The sequence below is a fragment of the Enoplosus armatus genome, chromosome 9 (genome assembly GCF_043641665.1).
Source record: "Enoplosus armatus isolate fEnoArm2 chromosome 9, fEnoArm2.hap1, whole genome shotgun sequence".
Classification (NCBI taxonomy): Eukaryota; Metazoa; Chordata; class Actinopteri; order Centrarchiformes; family Enoplosidae; genus Enoplosus; species Enoplosus armatus.
Window position 1 is genome coordinate 18,083,100 of NC_092188.1, and position 25,580 is coordinate 18,108,679.

Sequence of the window (25,580 nt, forward strand, 5' to 3'; positions counted from 1 at the left end):
CAGTTTGTGTTTAATGGAACCCATTGCTGTGCAGCACTCCACTCCTGTGGCAACATCAACTCTGAAACCTCTTCAAAAGCAGGGAAACAATCCAATTCTACTACACAGCAGTGGTGATGCTGTCTGTGGGCAACCCTCCAGCTAAACCTCTGACAGACGGGTCATGACGCAACACAGCAGCAACTGCAGCATATCAATGCATTCAGGTGAAACGTGTTTCATAACTCCTGAAAGAGACACCTTTCCTTCAACAGACTGAATCCAAATGAGGTCACACACTAAACGGCTCTCGACTATTTTTAATTTAACTGCTGCGATTAAAATGTTTGGTTGATAAGGCTTAGAAAATGAATTAAGAAAATCTCATTAGAGGTCTAAATAATACACATTGAGGTGAAATATTTAGATTTGAAATTAGGGCCCAGGACTCTAGGGCAGCTTTAATGAGCAAGATAAAAGGAAGGCAGCAGCTGGCAAGTTAAAGTCCTGCTACTGCGTTCAGGCACACCAGGCAAATGAGCTTTGTGTCCAGTGCAGTTTAGGGCAGGAGGAGGAGGGATTTCAGTGCATGGCAATGAAGCAAGTTTGTCCTCTGCTGTTTATACACAGGTACTACAGACTAAAAATACTACAATGTTTAGGTTGTCTGAAGTTGAATTTCAAAATGTTTCACAATTTACGGTCAGAGATTAGTCACACAAAAAGGCAATAATCAATTCAAATGTAAAACACAAGATCTGTTCAAATAAGTAATAAAACAGCAACAAACAAAAGCATCAAGCGTGTATTTGTTTCCAATTGCCCAAAGCAAACTTTAAGATACACTCCCTGGCAGCAGTGCCACCAAAAAGGGGAAATATCAGTCCAAACCTGGTTTCATAAGTCAAGTATAAAACACAGGGGGGAATTGAAGAACAGCCTCACAAGCAACCTTCTTTCCACGTGAAAATAGACCAGAGAACAAGAACAATGAGCTACTCTGTGCTGTAAGGACACAATGGAGAATGGAACAAGCACATCAGCTATTTATTGCTGCTTTTTACCTTTGTTTTGTTTTTGTTTTTAAATCAAACATTGCAAACACATTGTTGTATTCATACCCTGTTGATCTAAGGATTGTTTCCGTACAGAGACCAATAAAGTAGCACATCGGTTGGTTTTAAATAACCAAACTTTATAGATTATGTTTCAAAGAAAGCACACAGACCCTCAAGCCTGCAATTGAGGACATTTATTGATAAATTCCTTACCAGACGACTATGGCAGAATACTGAATGAATAAATATTGTTATAGCTAGTTACTACAATAAAGTCACTGTAGCCTAACATTACTGTATAGAAATAATGCTTGCGATTATGAGCAAGGCTAACAAATAGCTCCTACTTACATTCGTATTTTCTGGAAAATAATCCTGTGTGAGAAGGAAGCAAAAAGCACCATCATCCTATCGTGCTCCCTTAACACAGACAACCAGGGATTCCTGGTTTTAAAATTAAACGTCTCTGTAACGCTTTCTGAAAGCTAAACACCAGCTAGCCACTGTTAGCTAGCTATTATTAACCTGATAATCAGTTGTGGGGTTGTAAACAGCAAATATTATCTCTGTTGGCCAGTAACGTTCATCTATTGGATTTAATAACCCAAGATGCACTACAGGCATCGGTTAAGATATTAAACTGAACCGGGCACCGCTTCACATTATCTGTCCGCCATGATGATGCTCACACTTTAGCTAGCACTTGCATCTGGTAACACTTGGGAACCGATTTACCTGCCGCCCGTCGTCGATATTAAATACGCAGCTACACAACACCGTAGAGACACTTACCAGTCCCTCAATCTGGATCTGTTTCACCGGGGAGTCCAACGTGCCGCCCGTAGAAGCCATCACAGGGGTAGGTACTGAACCAGAGTCTTTACGTGAAGCCATTTCGAAGCCGCCACACGCGGAAAAAGGACAGTGTTCAGTGACGGGCGTTTCCGGTAAAAATGCATCCGTTTTCCTGTCTGTATAGAAACAAAGGCTAAGTGTCTAGTTCCCCCTTCAGCTGTGGCCATTGTGGATTACGAGAAATCAAAAGCTGTTTTGTGGGTAGGAGTTTTTATTAATTAGAACATTGGCATAGTAACACGAGTGATAGATACTACAATTCGTATTAAATACACTCATCTGGTTTTATTTTGTGTTTCACAAATCCATAGCTGGCTGGGCTGCAAGAAGAGACTATCTCTAATCGAAACTCATCTATTCCCTCACTACGTGAATTCATGGTGGACCTGGACTACTACTACCACTACTACTGGAAAGGTATAACAAGTATTTTCTAAAATTACTGGCAATTATTTGTACAACTACAGTTTCCTTCAATGTAACGTTATCCTTCAGATCTAGCTTTATAAACAGTTATCAAAAACAGCACAACAAAATGAATAAATAACATCCAGTTACCAAGTACTTAAAACACTTTATTTCAAATCTTTACAGATGTATCACAACTAGAAGTTACCCCGAAGACTAAAAAGGTGGGATACTGAACTTAACTGTAACAAGTACATTACCTAGTTACATAATGCAAAAAGGTTTATAAGCATAAACGTAAAAAGGTACAAAAAATATTACATATAACTGATAAACTGCCTGAATTATACATCTGAAACATGATATTTAATGCCAGGTAAGATTTACCAATTTTTTTGACAGATTAATTTTGTTTATAATGAAAGAACAAGTGCAACAAGGAGAAGGTGGGAAAGTTTACACTTCTGAGCAATAAAACAGTACCTTTCCAGAACATGTACAGAGTCAATATGGGATTCCATGTGAAAATACAGGGCTCTTTATCTAAAATCTGCCATATTTCAGGTGTGAGAGGGGCAATGGTACAAAATTTATGGAATGAGCAGACAATGGAAATTTAACTTACAAAACATAATGAAGCAAAGCTGACAAATTGGTGACTGAAAAAAGGTTGCTTTATAAATATTGTTAAACATTCTTCCTCACTCCGTTTGAATCAAATGAATACTGCATGATTCCATCTGTAGTACAGTAAAATCCTTTTTTTTTTTTTTTTTTTTTTTTTAAAGTTTCCAACCCCTTCCCCACTACTCCCTCCCCTTCCCCAGAAAAAAAATGGGCTGACAGGAAAACAAAATAAAAAGGCAAAAAAGTTGAGTAATTAAAAAAGTATGTCTGTTGCAAGCAGAGTGTTTGTCTGTTCTTTCAATGTCTAAATAAGGTGGAATCTTGGTCCAGCGGTGGCAATGATGTCGCTGTAGGGCTCAGTCTGGGTGACCTCGATGGCTTGCTGCTTCTTGAGGACCAGGAAACTGTAAAACTTGGCAGCTGCCTGCTTCTTGTTGTTGTTCCGGCACAATTCAAGCAGGCTGATTGAGTCTGCGCCAGTCTTAGCCATGACGCGCTATGGGGACAGAAGCACAAAGTGTCAGTCCAAGTTCTCTCTTTTGACCAGGGAGGATCAAACAAATAGAACACGCAAGTGATGCTCATCTTTCACCTCCTTCCATCAAAAGAGTGGGACAAACAACAAGAAAAGAGTGACAGTGCTTTCCTGATTTAAACCTATACAGCAAAAAATATTCTGCACGTGACAAACAAAAGTGAAACCAAACCAAAATGAAATCTGCACACATAACAATTTTAAAAACAAATACTATGACAACTGTTTCAGCCTACTTCAAATCTGTTTAACATAATCTGAACACATCTTTTTTGTACCTGGAGACCGTGCAGCATCTGCTGGGTTCTCTTGTTCCATCTCTTCTCTTCCTGATCCTGGTCTCCAGCCTGACCTTCCTCTTCCTGAGGACCATAGACAACAGTCATCAGCATTAATTGGCCCAGGCTCATACAGCAACACACGTACAATCATATAAAAGGCATTTCCTATAAACTGCTAAATAATACTAGAGTATTACCAGGGATTTTACCCAAAAGCTATGCCATTTGTTTTTGTTCTGTTTTACTTGTTAGTGATTTATCTTATAGCACTTTTATAGCAGTTTTTAATCAAACTTAGAAAATGTATCACTATGAAGTTACTTCTCTAAACTCCAATTTTCCAGTGTACCAGAGAAAGCCACTATTTCGCCCTCACCTCCTCTTCATCGCTATCATCCTTCTTGTCTTTGCCCTTGTCACCAAGCAGGTCAAGCTCGGGGACAAGCTGGGTGAGGTTGAGACTGCCCTCCTCCAGGGGCAGATCCACCTGAGGCATGTCTAACCTCTGAGACAAGACTGAGCGTTCAGCCACCTGCTGCTGCGGCTCCAAGGGAGCCATCTGAAAGAGGGAAAGCAGGAGCCCCAGAGTTAGGACCAAGTTAGGACACAGCGCAGTCAACTAAATTAATCATGTTTCTCCCATTTTGTTAAGCATTCCCCAAGTTTACTGCTTAAAATTCACAGTACAAAAATCCTCATCTGATGTGAGACCAATGTGATCTGATTGAAATGAAATAATCAAATGCAAGCAATGTCATTGTCGGTGCAAACCTATTTGTTATGTATTGTATGGTTCTACAACTCTAAAGGCCTCTAACAGGCCTTCTACATTTGGCCACCTCCACATGAAATGCTCAGAAGAAATTATGCAATCACAATTCCATTGTTTTGACACAAGAAAAATAACATTTAGTTCTCACAGGAAGGGTGGCATCTTTGTCGAGGGTCTTGCGTTTGACACCACGGGGGGTGGACGGTGGAGGCATGACTGTCTCATCCAGGGTGGTCCTGCTGCCCTCCATTGCAGAGGCTGCCAGCATACTGGGCTCCTCCATGATAGTCTGGTCTGAGAGATGAATAAGGGAGATTGTTAATAGAATGTAAAAAGAAATGTGAAAGTGAATACAGCCTTATTCAGTAACTGATGGTGTCTCAGTCTCTTTGCCTCTCACACAACTGATGACATGTCTGCACTGGGATATGACCTCCTCTCATCTCTTCCAGCAAGACTTACCAATAACATCTCTGTGCTGACTCATGACCTCCTCTCTAGGCACCTCTGGGTTCTCAAGCTCTTTGAGGAACTCATCCAGACTGTCTGCTTCACCACCCTTTCTCCTCTTCCTCAGCTCGTCTGGCACCAGAGGCGTCAGGCAGCGTGTGAACATCTGACAGAGATTTAACAGTTAAACTTGGTGGGAAGTTTCATGAGAAAAATACAAACTTTAGACTAACTTAGTAGTACAATAAAAATGTAGGGACTGTTAGTGAGGACTGATGCCAGGCAAAAGGAGAAGAGGTCTGCTAAATTATGCATCAACACATTTTCCATTCAGTATTCTAGAGGGGTAACGTGTGGGTGTGAAAGGATAGGGAAAAGAGACAGACACAACCAATGACTTCCTCCACCTCCTGTTCCTTCATTGTTCTCACTTTAAACCCCACAACCTGAACAGAATGCCAATGAAACATACAATATTATATATCTACTCTCTGCTCTTCCATTTAACAGTGCTACTTGGAGAATCAGACCTCTGGTGTGGCTTTCTCATTGCTGTTCTCCAAGTGGTAATATTGCTTCTGGGTGATTTCAGGCAGACGGCTGATAGTTTTAATATGTTCTCACATAGTTATAAGTGGACACATGTACGTAACTATCCACAAATACATGTATATTTATATAAATATATGCACCTTGAGCAGCCTGGCATTCCAGAGGGGTTGAGCAGGCAGAGAGAAAAGCTTCTCCACTCCTCCAGTCTCCTTCCACATCATAAGCTTCTTGGTGGGAGGGGCAAGGTCCAGGGTGGTGACAATGTCAGAGTAGTCAGACAGCTGGGCCCTGATGGTCTTACTGTCCAGCTCCTTCACACTGTCCACAATCAGCTTCCTCTTACGCTTGGCCTTGGTCTCTTTCACTGAAGAAAAAAAAAAACCAAACAAAAAAACTTCATGACTGCTTCACTATCATTAGCAGTAATGTTTCAGTTCATATGCTATGGTTGTCCAATAATGCTAAGCGTTCCATAGATCAATTGTATATCAGTGCTGTGTTGTTGAGTTTTTTGCAGTCCTGCTCATTCATTTGCAACATTGGCTGCAACTGTTCAATACAACCAGAGACACTTAAGGGTTAGCTACCTTGGTAGAAAAGGTATAGCAAAATCTCTACTGGTTGACAAACTGTCTCAGTGTTCAGTACATATATTGTCATATTGGCCAATCCTGGCCTTTAGCAAATTTGTGTGGCACCATTTTGAGTTCCTGCCTCTCTCGAGTACAATTTAAAATAGCAAATAATGAAGGATCTAGAGAATGGATACCTTGAAAAGACTGACAAAAGTGCTGCAGAAAAGAAAGAAATAAGACTGTAGTATATACAAAAATAGAAATATAAAAAACAAAATGTTTTAAGTACAGGCTACAGAAAGGTGAGGGTCTTACCAGTGATGTCAATGGGCTCCAGGGCAAAGGCCTCCTCCTCATTGTGAACCAGAGTGGTCTGTTCTGTCTGATCAGCCATTGCTGGCAGTGGCTCTGCTGGGCCAGAGTCTGGGCTGTCTGGACCCGCTACAACACAGAAATTGCAATTCCCTTTAAACAGGCAAGTTGTGACACAATGTGCACTCCACTTATATTGGTACATGACTAAGCAAGTTTTTCAGCTGATCTCTGCAACGTGTACTCAATTAAAAAAAGCAGTTAAGACTATTCTCTAAATGTACTTCATAGAAATATGGTAATTCTATTAGAAATGAATGGAGAGAATTTATAAGATAAATCAGAATTTCCTGTTTCATATGCTTTGCAAAAAAGGCAAAAGAACTTACGTGACTGGAGGTTGTCAAAGTCGTCCTCATCGTCTCCATGGTCTGGAGGCATCATGACACTTTCTGTGATGGCTGGAGGGTCATCAAAAATCCCACCTCCGTCTTCAGAGCTCAGTAGCTTATCAACTGGGAAATAACAAACAGGACAATTATTCTTTATTACTTAATCATAAATATCTCACAGAACAAAGTGTACTGTATTCTAATATAGTCTATGCTGAGATAAAATAAATACATAAAACTGCTCACCCAACATTCCCCCATCACTGTTGGCCATGGAGCTGTCCCCAAAGTCATCATACTCCATGTGGTTGGACTTGTCAGGGAGATTGGCTGGGCCAGGCTCAGCCTCCAGCAAAAGGTTAGAGGCTGTGGCACCGTGCATGATATCTTCCTCAAACGTGCTGGCATCACGCATCATCTCTCGGTCATCCATACCAAAGTCAGCTGAAGAGTACAGCAGGTTGATGTTATACAATATGAACATGTGAAGTTTTTTTTTGTTTTACACAACAATTCTATTGATATATTCTGACAGAATGTAATGATAATCTATGCCATCTAAAATTATTCGGCAGTATGATTTGCGCATGTTGAAATGTACAATTATATAGAAATGGCCATATCTACTCATACATATGTAGTGGACAGCATGAGTGTACACATCAGTATGGATAGTGTCATACCAAAGTCATTGTCCTGCAGGAGGTTGAGGTTGCCAACATCTTCCCTCATGGTGATCTCCTCTACTCTGCTCTGGTTCAGGGTGAACTGCTGGGCCACATCTATGTCACTGTTTGATAAAACACAAAAAAGACATCAGGGACACGTACACCTGTTGGTGCTTGAATGACACAAACTGAACCACGCCAGTACTAGTGCCAGAAACGAGGATCTCACCATACAGACCAATCAACCTTTCAACTGATGAAAGTGTGTAAGACAAAAAATGAGGGGATGAAATGAGAACAGTAAATGTAGTGCACTTACTCAAGGTCAGGAAGTGGCTGGTCAAAGTCATGGAACTCCTCAGGTAAGGTGATGGCATTGTAGGCTGCCTCTCTGTTTTCCTCAGGTAGATCCACCACACCTGAACACAGATACAAGTAGTGAAGTTGTTATAATACGACTGTACTCCACTCCTATGCCTCACAAAGAGCAACCATACCGAGTCAGTACCACTGCAACAGTTCAGAAAATTGTTTTTGTTTGGGAAAACCAATTACAAAGTCAGAAAATGTCTAGGTGTTTCATCCTTACAGTCTCATAACTCTGCTTGTTAAAGATGGAAAAACCACTGAAGTCTTCACCGTTTCAGTGAGGAAAGTTTTAAGAAAAATACAGAAAGTACTTTGCTCCAGTAGTAATTTGGCTCATCATTTCTCCTTACCTGGTCTAAAAGCCATTTTGATCTTGATGAAGGCTTCATTGCAGTCAGCAAGCAGGTACTTGGCCTTCCTATGGTAGATTCTCACCACCCCAAGGAGCAAGTGACCTGATGTACGCAGTGCCATCTTTACCTAAGAGGAAAAAGGCCCAGAAAAAATTAGGGGGGGGAAAATGCCATTTGTCAAGCCTGCAGAGGATCATCAGAGTGCAGAGACTGCACTTTTGTCTTGTTACCTTGGGTGAGATGATGCTCTCCACACTGCTCTCCAAGTTGCATTCAAACACATGAGCCTTGGTCAGCTTCTTGTCCCAGTGGGCCGCTAGCCAGATCTTGGCCAGCGGCCCACGTTTGCTGAGGACAAAGTGGGCGTAGAACATTGCCCTGGTTCCCCTGGCTCACACACTCACACTGCGGTATGGTTTACCTGTAAGACACAAGTGATTAGTTTATGTATAGGGAGAAGCCATTCTAAAAAGGTCAGGACAAAAATGACAAAGTACCACTATGCAAGAAACAAACTAGCAGCACAGTACCATCCCTTAGAAGTGTTTGTTATTTTCAGCAAACTTCAGCAATACTATCCTCTTGATTGACAGTTCATGATATTGGACAAATTTGTTAATAGAGTTGCAGAAAATGTAGTTTGAATGCTGCACAGAATCAATGCAACACTTTAATGTTTTCAACAAAACTGTGAAAAAGACCAGTCATCTCTTTTTTTAAACTGAATACCGTGCTCAATAATGCCAAGAGCCGGATATCGGCAATCCAGTGGTAAATCCAGCTGTTACAACACTGATCAGAATAGCCAGGCTATAACATCTGCCGTTATAACTGATTTTTAAAAAGTACGCAAACCTAGCAGGTTTACAGATTGAACCATTTCTATGTCAAGTTAGGAATCGTGTTTCCCTTTATGGCATGTTAGGCAACAACACTGCAAATATGACAAACGTTTATCTAACTTTTCCCAACAATGAGGAGTGGTTTTAGCTACATTAGATAACGTTGGTATTTAGTACTATTTACTATTAACGTTAGCCTGCGGATTACTTGACAAGAATGAGAGTCTATTGTCTCTCAAAGGAACTTGTTCATAGTAACGTACGCTAACTTTAGCTAACGCAAGTCTTGTCGGCGGCTTACTGGCTAACATAGTTTATAACATTAATCCTAAAATCGATAAAGCTCCATCGAAGGCCTGTTTTGTCTCTTGTTATGCTTAAATTAATTAACTTTAACCGCTAACGTTACTCATTGTTGTAAAATACTAACGCAGCGCAGATTTTATCAAAACAAGCGCTTACTTCATTCAAGTTCCGCCTATTTCCCAGTCAGGGAGGCAAATATTGGAAATGCACATGTCTGCCTATGGTTACCGACACTTTTCCCGTACTTTACTTCAATGAATCGTGAATTCGTAAATTTCAGTCAGACAAGTCAGCTAAAAGTGAACGGTACGTGGCTATGTATGCACTTAATAAACGTTAAAAGCGCCAAGGGGTTGGTCAACGCCAGTAAATAGTCGGCGCCATCAAGTGGGACGAACTAAATTAGCCGCCAGCTAACTACAAAAGGAGCAATGAAATCGTAAGCTGTGCATGTGAAGCAGAAGTGTTTAAATCGATGTAACTTCATATAAGTAAAATTATGTATTTTTTAAAATGGCGACAAAATTTCAACTCGCCCATGAAAAGTAAGTAAAGCACACAAGAACGAGGCGCATATAAAAACATGCTCATACTTTTTTCCCTCTACCAGCACAACTGTATCGTTAGCTGGTGGCTAACGGCTCCGTGTACAGTGAAGGCCGCAACAAATAAATACAAACGTGCATGCTTATTTCGTCTCGTAAAATACACATAATAACGCGAACATATTTCCGCTGCAAACACACTTACCGACAGTACCCCTTTTACAGTGAAATTGATGATGACTATGTTATTTCTCCCAGCGAATGCTCCCCTGTTGTACTCATTAAAACAGCCAAGATGGCGCCAGTCGCCTTCCTCCCGCTCACCGCTGTCCTTTTAAAATCGGCAGGATGTTTACAGTCAAAAATGGCGGAGGAGGAGTCTGCTGAGGCCAATTCTGACAGACAGCCCGCTGTGAGCACTAAGCGGAGATAGGGGGCGCTGTGGCACAGTGCTTACCAGGGACATGTAGGGTGCTTGAATAACAAATCAATAAATATGATTATTAAAATACAGTGTGTTATGTTTTACAAAGTACGCATGCAGATGATAGAGAATCCAATAAATGTATGATTATTATTATTATTATTATTATTTATGTTACATTGTTGTTGTTGTAGTTGTATAATATACATTTTAATTTTGTTAGGGGTTCACTTCCCACTGAGGTTACCCAGTGTCCAATACAGTGCAGTAGTAACTGTGTGCACTCATGGTATTGTATTGTGGATGCGATTGTCTGCCGACTCTGCTCCCATCTGGTCCCTAATCTTTTGAAAACAACTGTTCCCATGTTGTAACACTGGTTATGACCCAGGCCTATTGCAACTCCTGTACATCAACAGAGCAACCTAAAACCAACTGTGTCTCTCAATCTCCCAATATACCAGCAGACATTTTGACATGTCATAGCAGGAAGCACAGGTGCAATTAATAGCATTCATTTCTGCGTTCCATTCAGGGGTCTCAGTTATAGGACCCTGTTAATACACATGCTGTCTTGCTAGCATGGCTTACACTTAAACAGAACAGAGCCAACATCAACATTATTAGGTCATCTGTGCATTCCTGCTATGGTAAATCAAAAGGTCTGCTGGGAGAAAGGCCTAAGAATAACTAATTAAATTTATGTTTAATTGATTAATTCATCAATGAAAGTAAATTTAAAGAAAAATGTAAGAAGAAACACTAAATAGGTTACACAATATTTACATGAGGATGAAACACTGACATTACCACAGCCTAACAAACACATTCAGTCATCTGAACAAAATACTCCATAAGGAACTGGACATCCATGTAGACTATAAAAAACAAACATTATATTCGATACAGAGATGAGAGGAAACATGCCTGACAGAGAGACTGACTCATCTACAATCAAATTACAAAATTGGTATTCAGTAAAGCCGATTTGTCTCATAGGCTACAGCATCTGTTGCAGTAGAACTGCTGCCAGTTGAGCATGTTTATGATTTACTAGCAGCAGGGCTTCGTGTCGCTGTATTGGGATGGCTGGTAGATAGCAGAGTCATCACACATCATTAGATTAATGGTAAATTTAGTTCTCAGCGTGGTTTGAGAATTGATTTATCAAATCAATTCATTCATGTATAGCTGGATATCTGCAGTGGCAATATACATGGAAAACATGGTAAAGTCACAAGGCAGTTGAGCTGCGTGATAATACATCACAATCACATGATAATAACACAGGCAGTGAGTATTTATTACATTTAAGTGTAAGTAATTCCCTAAATGTATTTAAATGTGTGCAAATATGCTCCAAAACCAATCAGATCGTTCTCATCCACATTTCATAATTGCACAGAGGCGTCATTGTGAGATGAACAAATTATTGATCTAGGCCAAATTATTAAACATGATTTCACAATTGAAAGCTAACAGATGTAAGCAAGACAATAAGGAATTTAAAATGGTGTTCAATTTAAAATTGGATGGAGATTTTCACTGTGTTGCATCACTGATTCATGATCACATTGAATCAAGCTATTTTTGTATAGATATATAATGTCTTGTGCAGCATGCACAGAAATGGGTATATGACACATTTTAGCAATGCTGTGCAGCCATGTCTGGATGGTGACACAGTTTTGAGCTGCCATCTGTTAAACAAGATAATTTTATCCAAATAGCTGATTGCTGTCTCCTGTTATCATATGACAGATACATCTAAGCAGCCTCAGAGACACCAACCACTTCTATGCTGATGCTTTCCTGCTTTAGATGAGCTGCTTTGCTGACGTACAAGGTGTGAGTCACAAAGCCTGAACATCTGTTTATCTCTACATACCGAAACAGAACTATAGGCTATTATTATCGGCACAGCTGTATGAAACAAAACATCTTGTGCTTTGGATTTTACTGAAACATTCTTACCTTACATGCACACACAAACCCCTTCAGAGGAGATGTGGGCTAAAAGCAGCGACAGATTTTTATCGAGGCCAATACTGATTGAAGAATTAGATTCCTTTAATCCTGTGAAATGAATTGTTTCTGGCAAATAGTGTCATAATGTGCCTAATCTTAATGTATTCAATTATGTCGCCACAGGGAGCCCCCTCTACTCTTCTGTAACAAAACTACTTTTCTATGAGGCGCTGAATGACATTCAGTTGTTGCAGTTTGCAAATTCTGTTCAAATCAGTTATTTTTATCTTTTATGCATAGTTCTTTCTTATCTATTTATTGGTATATATTATCAGATATAATTAGTGATGGTTTTCTTGTTGTTAAAAAGAAGTTTTCCCTCTTAAATATATGCAGCGATGCTTCAAACTTCATTCCAAAACACAACGGGGGGACATGTGGTGACAAAATAATCCATCATGTGGTGTGTTCTTTGTTGCAGTGTTCAAAATAAAGTTAACTCCAACAGAGCGATGCCACCATATTGACATAATTTTCCACATATCAAGGCAGCAAGACTACAAACCCATAGAAATCAGTGAGACTGATTTGAAACTGAAACGTTTATTTCATATTGCCGAGTGAAACGTGCTGCAGTAATATCTGGTGTAAAGCTGATAGAAAGGGAAGGACATTTGTCAAACTTGGCCTGGAGTCACAGTATTTAATCCAACAGTAGGGACTGACTGCATGCGTGCTGAGATCCATCTCCACTGCAGATGCACATCTCATCAGTAAGATGAACTGATTAGCATACCATTAAATCATACAAGCAGACTTATGACATTGGATAGGCCCCCAGTGCAGGGAAGTTTCACTCCTTGATTTATGGAAAATCCCTTATTTCCACTAACTCCGTGCAACAAAGCATTACACATCTGGATCTCTTCCTGTTTTGGTCCACAGGCCCTGCAGAGTGGATGTGGTCTTGGTGTAATTGTCCAAATGCTTTTCCTTTTGGCGTGTCACTCGATAATTTAGCCCGTGGTAGGCACTGGTCCAGCTTTCACACATTGCACATCTTTTTGCTTTAAGAGTTTTGCCCAGTTTGGTGTCCATGTGTGTGTGTGTGTGTGTGTGTGTTTTGGGGTTTGCAATCTCTCCTGTAGCTGTTGCTCCAGCTGAGTTGGCAGCTCTCATACACCATGGGATCATCCTGGATAGATGCTGTTATTTATGCAGCGTGTCTAAACCAATCATCCTGACACAGATTTATGTAAACACAGCAGTTTCTTGGCATGGGATGAGGTTCACACACGCACAAGGAGGAAGCTAAAGGTATTATTTAGTTTGGCTCTCCCTCAGTGGGCGCAGTGCATAAACCCAACACGCAAAATATGTTTGGGAAGCCAGAAAGTGGGTTGCCAGCAGGTCAGAGAGGGATGACAAAATGAGATGGGTAAAAAGTACTGTATGTGTATACAGGTATGTCTTTTACAGCATTCTGTATGTAATTGTAATATTTTAAGTTTGATTCAATATTTGTGTAAAAAAAACAAGGAGACAAACCTAAACATTTGGAAAGGATGACAGTATGAAATAAATATCAATGGTGAGACAACAAACACACAAAGACAGTCAATTTATATCAAACATTTCATTTATTGATTTTTTTTGTTTTGTTTTTATAAAATTCTTTTACAAAATTGTGATTTTTCCTCTATCTTTCCATTTTAATCTCTATAAAATTAGGTCTGCGGTTACGGAAGAAAGTGAAGGAAGCAGGCAGAGATTCAGCCGAGACACAATCCTGTCTGATAAATACTGTGTATGTGAGAATTATGTGTGTGTGTTACATGTATTACTATACTTGTGACAACCAGAAAGAGGGGCCCTCTATTGGGATGTCGCAAGTACAGTAATACAAGGCAGTACGTGTAAAAGAAAAACGTTCCTACAACAGAAAAGGCAGGAATGTCGGTATCAGGTGTGTGGTGATAAGTCTTAGTAGCATTCCAGTGTTAAACAATATCATTTAGGGAGCCATTATGTGTTACTGGATATTGATAAAGAAAACAAAAAAGAACCCACTATGAAATGAAAACAGGGACCTCTTTCTTGCACAAGGCAGATGGGAAAAAAACTAATAAGTGTATTTCTTCTGAAGGCACATCAATATATAACCCCCTGCCCTCTGAAACAACAACATAAGGAAGGAAGAAAAGACAAAGATAGAGACAATGTAATCTTAAATATTGCACCAAGTTCAGTTCTGAATTGTGATTCTGTTCACGACCATATTCAGTTGTCTTTATAGCACTGAGTTTAGTAATACTAGGATTGTTTATTTGCTGTCAAGCTGATAGCACATTCTCAGAAGTGAAAAATACAATGCAGCAGCACCCTTCTCTGCTCTCTCATGGACACTCTAGCCTTCCTTCCCCCCTCTCATTCTCACAAGCTTTACTTTCTTATATAGACAGGAAGTACTATTAATGAACCAAGTACATATGGGAATGCATGGCAGTCCTCATATCAGATGAAAAAAAAAAAACGTAAAAACAAAATCATATTTGATCTATTGGCACATATTAGGGTGAAGGGTACAGAACAGTGAAGCTTACCAAAATGATCATTTATCATTGTCAGGGCAGGTGTGGTTAGATTTCTATAGAAATGTTGCTTTACAGGGACACTTCATGGACAGATTAACTTTGAGTTGATAATGCAGTGATTTACAGACATTCTAGATTCATCAAATTACGTTAACCTTTTCAGATAACCTAACATGACATATCAAGGCAGAAATAAAACGAAGCGCAACTGTTAATGGAAGCAAACATTTAGAAATGATTCAAGTCAATTAGCCAATTGATCCATCTGCAAAAAAACCCAATTTCATGTTCCACTGACACTTGGCATTCAATGTATAGATTTGCAGTAAATGAGATATGTGTCTCAGATTGAGAAGACTAACATATAGAAACTGATCAAGATGTCATTTATGAGACATACTGAATTACGGAACATACTTGAACATCCTGCTTTTACATTTTGCCTCTTGAACATGGCCCAAGAACAACAGCATGTTGCCAACTTGAATCTCTCAGAGATGAATGGCTGTTTAAATCAGTGATTATCGGAGATACAAATTGGAATTCTGCAAATATACCGTAAATGGAAAGGCTTCTAATTGCATGTATTTATGTTGAAGAAATACCACAAATGAAAATAATTACTTTATAGAGCATATCTCCCCAAATGTGCTAATTTCTTCCTTATAAAGTTTAACAGTATCACACATTCTGGGTGAGAATTCTTATCAATCAGGTCATATTTGTTCACAACAGTGGGAAAAATACAGTAGTCTATTTAGTATGGTGTCAACTCTGACAGCATCAAGCATTCTTTGATGCTCCGAGATGAAAGCAGTGTTAGCCCAGCCTGGGCTTCTGCCAAACTTATCACTGGACAAAATGAAATTGGGTCTATGGCATGGAGACAATAACTGTATATAAATATCCCTTGCTAACCAGGCCCAAAAAGATGCATTCCCCAGTTTTCACAGTGGTTTGTGTTTAAAACAGACCATTTGGTTGGCTAAATTGGCAAGCTCAGCCTCCCTTAACCAAGGCAACTCTTACGATCCTCTATTGTTCTTCAGGCCAGCACATGTTTAAGTACCACTTCTAGCTTGTCATATTTAAAAAGAGACATGAAGAAGAGAATTCCATTTAATTTGTTTGTCTGCATTTCTATTCAGTTTTTGTGGATATCTATTCCCGCTTAGCAAATTCAGTGAAATCTAGCTAGTTGTGTAAGACTGTTGTAGTTTTACCTGGAAGAAATGTTCAGAATGGCACATAATCACAATTTAGTTGGTCAACTGAATAAAAATTCATTTTCATTATACTTCCACAAGGAATAAAATTGAAACGTGACCTGAAGAATATACTACAAGGTCCATTATTCCATCAATTATAAAGAAAATCCCAAATCATGAAAAAAACAAAAACAAAAAATAAAACAACACAAAGCAGCAAGATCAAGGTGCTCTCTTTGCACCATGTCTTTTTCTCAGACTCCCAGATCCCAACGCCGTTAGATAAACTTGAGGCACTGTGAATATCAGATTAACGATCATAACTCAATTCTGTGGTCATCCCTCTCTTCACCCACCCTGCTATTGGTTTTAATTAAGACGATACAGAGAGAGTAGTGCTGGCCATTCATTCACTGTATAAAAAAAATAGCTAAACACAATCCAAAATAGTGTTATCCTCTTCATACTCATAATTATCAATAATATTTTGTCAGCAAAAATGTTCAGTAACCTGTGCAGAGTGTACAGAGCAGAACAAACAGTCTTTTTCAGCGGGCTGGAGTTGGGAGTGGTTTGCCACTGAAGCAGCAAGCTATGATTTCCAACTCCATGACTTTGACCACTTCAGTTCAAAGTTGAGCAGTTTTTAAGTCCTCAGGTGTCCTTCAGTTGGTGGTAGTCATAGTTTATATAGTGGGACCTGTGTGCTCAGCTATCCTCCAATAAACATAGGAGAGAGGGCAGAAAGGAGAAATGGAGGAGACCAGTGAATGTGCCGTCCTCCACATCTGTTCTAGTTTCTTTTCCTCCTCTCCCCCTGCACCCAGTCCCATTTGCTTCTCCGCTGATCCAGCCATACAATCACGGAAAGGCTCTGCGTTTCTCTACGTGTCCGCCCCCTCGCTCTGTCTTTGCTGTGTCCAGAGAGCGGGGGGGCTCTGGAGGGTTATAGCCTCTCGATGTCCCTGTACTTCTTTCGCAGTATGGACACCTGGTCTTTAAACAGGACTGGGTCCAGCCTCATCTGAGAATGGACCAGGGGCATGGTGCCAAACCAGCTGGCAAACTTGTTCATGCAGGTCTGACGCTGGGCGAAATGGTCTGGGTCAGCCCAGCGAGACGCCCGGGAACTCTGGAGGTGGGAGGTGGTGATAAGAGAGAGAGGGGGGGGGGGGGGGTACATGCAGTGCAAGGAAGAGAGACCGACACAATGAATAATGCATCATAAATTACTCTGACCTTTCAGAGCCTATTGTAATTATTCATGAGTTTTTTTTTATTGAAGGCCATATTGCAAGAAAACTAATTTTTAATTCAAATTTACAAATGACCGATGTTCTGTTCCAACAGCTAACACTGTTAGGGTTTAAGTGGTACAATGTGTCTAAATGCCATCAGCCTCACAATAATCAGGAAAGACATGGGTCTCTGTCTGTTCAACACTGAGCGTCATTGTGAAAAATAAATGATTATGTGGGCTTGTGCAGTTCAAAGGCAGGTGTTGGTGCGTTTAAGAGCAGCTTTCAGAATTTGTGAAAAGAGAAAAAACACGTCACTGGACATTACAAAAAAATGTGTTACATCAAGTGTAAAGAATTTCCTTCATGTTTTTGAATAGCTTCCTCACACTTCCACAATGTGAGTCTAGATGTTAAATTGCCACTTTCACTCCACACATCGACTCAACAGCATACTTGCAGTAATTTCTCCACTATCAATCAAAGAATGGCAATCAGAATGTAGCTTCTACAAGCAGAGACATTCCTACTGCTTTGGTTTTTATTGTGTATGGGGACTACGACAACTTTAAATATCAACGTCTTTGCGATCATGATGATCACACAGATGAACACTAAAAACTAGAGCAACCAGTGATTGCCCTCTGAGAGCCATGAAAGAGATGAGTAACAGGTAATGTATTGCTTCTCCTTACAAATCAACACAAATCCTGTTCTACCTTCAGGCATAAAATAAAATACTACTTTTACGGGATAAAGATGCTGCCTTACCTGTCCCATCATGGTCTCCTTGTATTGTTTCTTCTGGGTGACCTTGATGGGTGGTAGTTTAGAGACTGAGGACACCAGAAAATTCATGAGAATGTCCTCGCAGTTTGACATCTGGTCAACCATGGTCTTCAGACTGGCTGGAAGGTAGGTGGTGTACAAGTAGTGGTAGTATCTAAGAGAGAACATGAGAGAGTGTGAATTGTGTTAGTACTGACCTAAATGCAAACTGAATTTCAATGGTGAGGAGTGAAATGCAATAAAGTGGCAGAGGAGTAAAAATCAGTAGCGTGTCAGTACTTGTGATAGATGGCAGCCCCAGTCAGCACCATGGAGTAGTCGTTGGTCCACTTGGAAGTGTAGCCCCACCGCTCCTTGTTGCTGTCCCAGAAGTGGCTGCGGGCTGGGTAACCAACAATGCGGTCTGGGAAACTCTGCCACACGGTGAAGGCAAAGTCCACCTGGGCCGAGAACAGAGAGAAACAAAGAGACAGAAAAGGGGAGGGAAGACATGAGACCAAGGATCCAGGAACAAATAATTCTAAGAAAGTAATGTTTGCTGTAGTTTCCTGGTAGTCTGACCTCTGTGGTGGAGAGCACGGTGTCCTCATCCAGACTGAGTACAGCATCAGTGGGGATGGTGTCGTAGGGCAGAAAGCGACTGCTTATCACCTGCAATGATTTGCACACACAAAGAAAATGTGACGGGTTGCTAAAAGGGAGTAAATAGTTACACAATGCAGATCAACAGCAACAATCGGTGGTTAAACAGGGCCCATATGAGACGTACATCTGCCTGACAAGCAGCGCTACTCTTCATGTCTGTTTGTGCTACAGAGTTGTTTCATCTTGCTGAGCTAACAGCAGAGTCAGCCAAATATTCAAACTGACATAACACCAATAACAGCAGAAATACAGCATTTCACTGATGCAGATAGAAATCTACAAGCAGTGGAGTGTGTTTCGCTCCCTGATGAGCCCTGCAGCCTCCGCTTTTTGGCATGTTTCTATGCAAATAACTCCGTATCACAAGAGCTTATAAAGTGGTTTCCAATTTTAGAAATATGTGCACAATGATCTAAATGCCAGTTATATAGTGTAGCCACATCACTATTCAACCTACAGGGCTAAATAACAAACACTAGATGAAAGAGGACACTTCAAGGTAACCAAGTCAGGACCGCAATCCCTGCCAAGCCCCTATATGCTGCATGCCAGTCACATCCCTGACATATTAAATAATTATGCAGCTTTTCAAAAACTAGCAGTCTCATGTTGCTTTGAAAACTCATGTGCAGTATCAGAGTGCTGATTGACTTCTTTTATAGCACCTTTGTCACAGCTTTTGTAACTGTGCTTAAAATTCAAGTCCTTTTTGTCCTTGGTCCTCACACCTATTTTGTGTACCCATAATATGTTTGAGACCTCATTGACAAATGCTCCTTTACTGTGTTAGTAAATATACATTAGGTTTGGCTGATGGGCACGTTCTGTGACAATGTAATGCCATCATTACACTGAGTCATCCATATTAAGGCAGGGAGACTGTTGGTTTAAATGAAGAAACAATGAGAGAGCAGGTTTTTAATCACATTATTACACAATTTAAGCCAAGACATACTAAATGCTGTGAATAGTAAATTAAAAAAGCTCCTTTATGTTCAAATGGACCTGAGGCTTGCGCATGACAGCATTTGATGCCTGTTCTTTTTGCACTGATCCCATGATTTGAAGAGTAATTCAAAACTCAATAGTTCGTATTGTCAATTTGGAAAGAAAAGAAAAGTAGCTGTTGTTCAAACCACTTAGAGATGAGCTAGAAGCAGCACAATACACCATGTACTTTGACCACTTGGTAAGAAACTTTGGGGTTTTACATTTTACATCGAGTTGAATTCAACTGAAGGCTTCCAGCACTGAATGTGAAATGGCCACAACATTGCCTAATGAGAGAAGTATAAGGCTGAGGTTTTTTACCTTGCTTTCACCTTCTATAACAATGACAGGGACTGAGGTGGCAGGCCAGCGGTGCTTGGCAGGAAGAGGCTTGTCACAGTTCCACAGAACTATCACCTGCACAAAAGGGAAAACAGGTAAAGCTTAGTCATCATTCTGAACACATGCAATACATTCATTTGCATACCTATGTACGCACATCAATATGGCCTTGTTTCAATTCAAAGCCCTATTTTTATTTATACCCTATTTATGTGGAAGGCAACAACTTCCTCATGCAAACTGCAGATCTATTTTTAGAACTGTCACACCACCTACATGATGTGACAACAACACACTGTATTACTGTAAATGTTATAACTAAATGTGCTGACACCTTCATACTAGCCATACAGTTTTAAATCCAGGAAAACTGAATTCACATTTTTGGTGAACTTGCAAGTCCAGAATAATATATATAATAATATATATAATAATAATCCAGAGTAATATGCAGTAATCGCCACTGAAAAAAGACAGGATTTACTGTACACATGCTCCACAACATATCAGAAACCTAATAGGTCACTGAGAAATTACAGGTATTATGTGCATTCTGATGTTTGACTGCTCAACAGCTGCACATTAAATGCTATATTGGAGTATACTACTATTATACCTACAGTGCATCCGGAAAGTATTCACAGCGCTTCACTTTTTCCACATTTTGTTATGTTGCAGCCTTATACCAAAATGGATTAAATTCATTTTTTTCCTCAAAATTCTACACACAACACCCCATAATGACAACGTGAAAAAAGTTTTTTTGAGATTTTTGCAAATTTATTAAAAATAAAAAACCTGAGAAATCACATGTACATAAGTATTCACAGCCTTTGCTCAATACTTTGTTGATGCACCTTTGGCAGCAATTACAGCCTCAAGTCTTTTTGAATATGATGCCACAAGCTTGGCACACCTATCTTTGGGCAGTTTCACCCATTCCTCTTTGCAGCACCTCTCAAGCTCCATCAGGTTGGATGGGAAGCGTCGGTGCACAGCCATTTTCAGATCTCTCCAGAGATGTTCAATCGGATTCAAGTCTGGGCTCTGGCTGGGCCACTCAAGGACATTCACAGAGTTGTCCTGAAGCCACTCCTTTGATATCTTGGCTGTGTGCTTAGGGTCGTTGTCCTGCTGAAAGATAAACCGTCGCCCCAGTCTGAGGTCAAGAGCGCTCTGGAGCAGGTTTTCATCCAGGATGTCTCTGTACTTTGCTGCATTCATCTTTCCCTCTATCCTGACTAGTCTCCCAGTTCCTGCCGCTGAAAAACATCCCCACAGCATGATGCTGCCACCACCATGCTTCACTGTAGGGATGGTATTGGCCTGGTGATGAGCGGTGCCTGGTTTCCTCCAAACGTGACGCCTGGCATTCACACCAAAGAGTTCAATCTTTGTCTCATCAGACCAGAGAATTTTGTTTCTCATGGTCTGAGAGTCCTTCAGGTGCCTTTTGGCAAACTCCAGGCGGGCTGCTATGTGCCTTTTACTAAGGAGTGGCTTCCGTCTGGCCACTCTACCATACAGGCCTGATTGGTGGATTGCTGCAGAGATGGTTGTCCTTCTGGAAGGTTCTCCTCTCTCCACAGAGGAACTCTGGAGCTCTGACAGAGTGACCATCGGGTTCTTGGTCACCTCCCTGACTAAGGCCCTTCTCCCCCGATTACTCAGTTTAGATGGCCGGCCAGCTCTAGGAAGAGTCCTGGTGGTTCCGAACTTCTTCCACTTACGGATGATGGAGGCCACTGTGCTCATTGGGACCTTCAAAGCAGCAGAAATTTTTCTGTAACCTTCCCCAGATTTGTGCCTCGAGACAATCCTGTCTCGGAGGTCTACAGACAATTCCTTTGACTTCATGCTTGGTTTGTGCTCTGACATGCACTGTCAACTGTGGGACCTTATATAGACAGGTGTGTGCCTTTCCAAATCATGTCCAATCAACTGAATTTACCACAGGTGGACTCCAATTAAGCTGCAGAAACATCTCAAGGATGATCAGTGGAAACAGGATGCACCTGAGCTCAATTTTGAGCTTCATGGCAAAGGCTGTGAATACTTATGTACATGTGATTTCTTAGTTTTTTATTTTTAATAAATTTGCAAAAAATTCAAAAAAACTTTTTTCACATTGTCATTATGGGGTGTTGTGTGTAGAATTTTGAGGAAAAAAATTAATTTAATCCATTTTGGAATAAGGGTGTAACATAACAAAATGTGGAAAAAGTGAAGCGCCGTGAATACTTTCCGGATGCACTGTATATACTTATATTTCAGTGTGAATTAGTAGTATAGCATTTCCTTCATCTCCAGCATGAATAAAATACTGAAGTTGGATAAATTAGCTCCACATTATTATAGTTGGAACTCACATCACTTCAGAATCAAGCAGTAACCACTGAGGATCAGGTCAATCTGATCACAGCTGTGTGAGGCGAATACTGCAGTGTGTTGGAGTTTGAATTACCTGAGCACAGTACTGGGATTTGGCCACAGCCAAGAGCAGCTTCATGACTGGCTGGGACTGGGACACCAGTGGAGTCACCACATGAATGATTGCTGTAAACTTGGAGTATGGCTTAACACCTGAAAACAGCCGGGACACATCAAAGATAAGAAAATAGGCAATTCTGAGGCAAATCTGTCTGATCTCCTGAATCACGTTCACAGTAGGTATGTAGTACTATCACTTGAACATGGAACTGCATGTACTCTAACCCTACAGTTAAATGTTCTGGAAGTAGTTTATAAGCAAGTAGTATCAGCATAGTTGTTTGGGCATTACTGTCATACCTCGTTACTATCAATTTCTAAAATGCATAAAGCTATAAGTAACACCTCTTTGACAGCTTTGAGCATCTCTTATATTGTGTTTGTTTAATTCAAGCTGTTTACTTGGCATACTGTGTAACTGAAAAGGTCTAATTAGGCTTGTAAAGGAAAAGGTGCCAGTTAACCAAATCCCAATGTCAGCAACAAGCTGCATATATTGCCAATTAACCAAGCACAAATACAACATGGCAGGTCTAATTGGTGAGCTTCTCGGACAAATCATGAATTAATCAAGATATACTGCATAGCTTGTGGCAATGTCACTAATTCACATGTTAGTTTACGAGCATTCAACAGCTGCCACATACCAGATGTTCCTGTGTTGTGTCATAAATGGAAATAAATCTATGAAACCTTAGGGTGTGCCATTTATGTGGTTCTTAGGATACAGCAGCATGTGCATGAATGATCTACTGACCCAGCTTAGCGTAGTAGAAGGGGAAGTCTCCCAGGTATGTGGAGTACTGAGGCAGGGTGAAAAGGCCTCCAGGCAGACTGTTCCACATGAGGTTACTCCTTGAAGTGTGCTGCAGTACCCGGTCCTGGATGATCTGCATAAATAGGGGAGAAGAGGAGATCCAAATGAATGCTTTCTGTAAAGTGGCCAATTGATTGCAATTGGCAAATATCAATCAAATGTCCACAATACTCCTTGTTCCTGTGTGACTCAGAGAAAAAAGATCACAAGGCCAAGATACAGTATTAGTACAGCCACTGTGAATTGTCAGTAAAATGTCAGTAAAAAATTAGTTTTGAGCCAAGATCTTCCGTGTTCACATACTTCAAATTAAGCAATAATTATTCCAGTCTTATATCCTGAGTACAGACACACATCCTCTGGCACTTCCCTAATTAACAACTGAAACAGCGAGTCACTTCAAATAAACAAAAAACTTGCAGCCTACAAATGAGTGGTTTTCATTATGCTGTCATGTCTTCTCATATTATATCCTATTATTCAATTCTCTTTTCACTGTTTTCTTCTGGAAAGCTTATTTTTGGTTGCAGTGTATAACTGTTTACATCCACCTCTCCATTTAAATACATTTATATCACAAGACAGAATATAATTAAACAGTAACATCAATTGAGCTGTTCTGTAATCCTAACCTGAATTTACAAGTTTATTTGTTGGTTTAGCCCAATATCACACACAATGTATCAGCAGGCTTTACAGGCCCAAAGCATCAACTGTGTCCCACTCCACCCAAGCTCCAAGAAGACTCTTGCAGAGTGACAGAATACCTTAATAAAATATTAAGCATTCTCAGGAGCTATGGGGTAGCTGAGGAGCAAAGTAAACCCTGTTTACTTGTAGGTTATTGTGGTGATAAACAGATTCTTGAGGTGAAACTTTACCTTGTTTACAATAAAGTATCCAGAATCCCCTTGCTGGGGAGCTCACTAATGGATTTAATTTGAAACTGACCTCTTACCAGTCTTGTACTATGGCATGTGTTGGAACAGGGTTTAGATACTGAGAGCATAAACAGATCGAAGATCAGCTTCTTGGGGCTGTAATCTTACCCTGCTGACACAAAAATCCCAGATCTGCTTTCTAGCGCCCTAACTTGCTACCTCTTGGGACAGGGCCTCTGCAACACTATCTGAGGACAGTGACTAATAGTGTAAACTGCAGTCAGCAATGAGGCTTACATGTACAGGAACACAACTGAAAATTAAACTGAAAAATTAAGATTCAAACATTCATCAAACAAAATACAAAACAAAATGCTGATACATGTATTTTATCATAACTTAGAGGTCGACTGCTCAAAGTGGCTGGTGATTATGAACAAATGCATAACTTGCATTCACCTGCAGTGAAATATCTTGCCTTACTTACAGCCAGCCTTATAAATCCTGTCTGTTTCTCTGCCTTGCTCCCGTATCCTTTTTCATTCCTCCCTGCTCTCATCTTCGCTTGTTTGTAATTCTAGGAGTAGTATGATAGCCTGCTGCTCACCAGGAAGAATGCAGATAAATGGACTCTGACAGGAACAAACTACTGACATGATTGATAGCCATGCCACAGCAAGAAACAGCCTCAAAAACATGACAGCAGTGTTTAACAATATATATTTATATATATATATATATTTCATTGTGGGTATTATGTCTGCAGCTACACAGTCTGCACTTGTAGGTTTGTCAGTACAATGTCAATGACTGTGACTTTAATGAAATTAATGAAAAAACCATGAAGGAATGGATTTAGGCCATATTTCTTTTTTATGCTTGTGTGCATTTGTTTGCGAGCATGCATTGTTGTTTTCAAGTGTAAAAAATATTGTAACTGCAGCAGTAACATGAACATGAATGTATGAATGCACGCGCGCACGCGTGTGTGTGTGTGTGTGTGTACCTCCAGTGTGGTCAGAACTATCTTCTCCACAGAGTTGAAGTAAGCCTCCCATAGGAGCTGGGTCTGCTGTCTCAGGGACAGGATCTTGTCCTGGTGTATGGAGCGCACTGTTGAGGGGATCTGAGACACAAGTGAACAAATGTTAGCATACTTAAATTAGCCCAGACCGAACAAAAACAGAAACCCATAGTCTACACAGGGTACTTAATTCACAACATACACTGACTGTAGAACAACTACAAGATCTGCCTCAATAAATCATATGAGTGTGTCTCGGCTATCATATACAACAAATCTGATGCAGATATT

At 40.3% G+C, this 25,580-nt stretch overlaps 3 protein-coding genes across 3 annotated transcripts in view; all 3 read right to left on the reverse strand.

Annotated features, from left to right (window-relative positions):
* The window catches only part of LOC139289948 (eukaryotic translation initiation factor 3 subunit H), a 46,785-nt gene extending 44,833 nt beyond the window's left edge, over window positions 1-1,952 (reverse strand). Inside the window, exon 1 of the mRNA XM_070911620.1 lies at window positions 1,830-1,952. Within this exon, the coding sequence (XP_070767721.1) occupies window positions 1,830-1,931 (102 nt within the window). The 5' untranslated portion in view covers window positions 1,932-1,952. The remainder of the gene's footprint in view (window positions 1-1,829) is intronic.
* Window positions 1,953-2,446: 494 nt separating this feature from the next.
* Window positions 2,447-10,199, reverse strand: LOC139289875 (double-strand-break repair protein rad21 homolog A-like). The gene is made up of 14 exons (XM_070911536.1): window positions 10,085-10,199; window positions 8,417-8,607; window positions 8,184-8,313; window positions 7,784-7,883; window positions 7,480-7,586; window positions 7,043-7,240; window positions 6,794-6,919; window positions 6,408-6,533; window positions 5,658-5,881; window positions 4,978-5,131; window positions 4,664-4,809; window positions 4,120-4,302; window positions 3,741-3,824; window positions 2,447-3,423 (listed from the first exon to the last, which is right to left on the reverse strand). The coding sequence occupies exons 2-14, from the start codon at window positions 8,558-8,560 to the stop codon at window positions 3,232-3,234; spliced, it is 1,914 nt and encodes a 637-aa protein (XP_070767637.1). The 5' UTR covers window positions 8,561-8,607; window positions 10,085-10,199; the 3' UTR covers window positions 2,447-3,231.
* A 6,820-nt stretch (window positions 10,200-17,019) lies between these two features.
* Window positions 17,020-25,580, reverse strand: part of LOC139289896 (exostosin-1a-like) — a 34,426-nt gene continuing 25,865 nt past the window's right edge. Inside the window, exons 4-11 of the mRNA XM_070911556.1 lie at window positions 25,272-25,391; window positions 23,325-23,457; window positions 22,542-22,660; window positions 20,057-20,152; window positions 18,662-18,751; window positions 18,380-18,540; window positions 18,083-18,254; window positions 17,020-17,205 (exon numbers count right to left, since the gene is read on the reverse strand). Of these exons, the coding sequence (XP_070767657.1) occupies window positions 17,020-17,205; window positions 18,083-18,254; window positions 18,380-18,540; window positions 18,662-18,751; window positions 20,057-20,152; window positions 22,542-22,660; window positions 23,325-23,457; window positions 25,272-25,391 (1,077 nt within the window). The remainder of the gene's footprint in view (window positions 17,206-18,082; window positions 18,255-18,379; window positions 18,541-18,661; window positions 18,752-20,056; window positions 20,153-22,541; window positions 22,661-23,324; window positions 23,458-25,271; window positions 25,392-25,580) is intronic.

Bases quoted from the DNA above. Each gene is read 5' to 3' on its own strand.
- LOC139289875 (XM_070911536.1), bottom strand. From the start codon at position 8,560: ATGTTCTACGCCCACTTTGTCCTCAGCAAACGTGGGCCGCTGGCCAAG. The intron at 7,884-8,183 runs GTAAGGAGAAAT...ATCTGTGTTCAG, and splicing joins CAAAATGGCTTTTAGACCAG to GTGTGGTGGATCTACCTGAG. The intron at 3,424-3,740 runs GTACAAAAAAGA...CTGTCCCCATAG, and splicing joins AGATGCTGCACGGTCTCCAG to CGCGTCATGGCTAAGACTGG.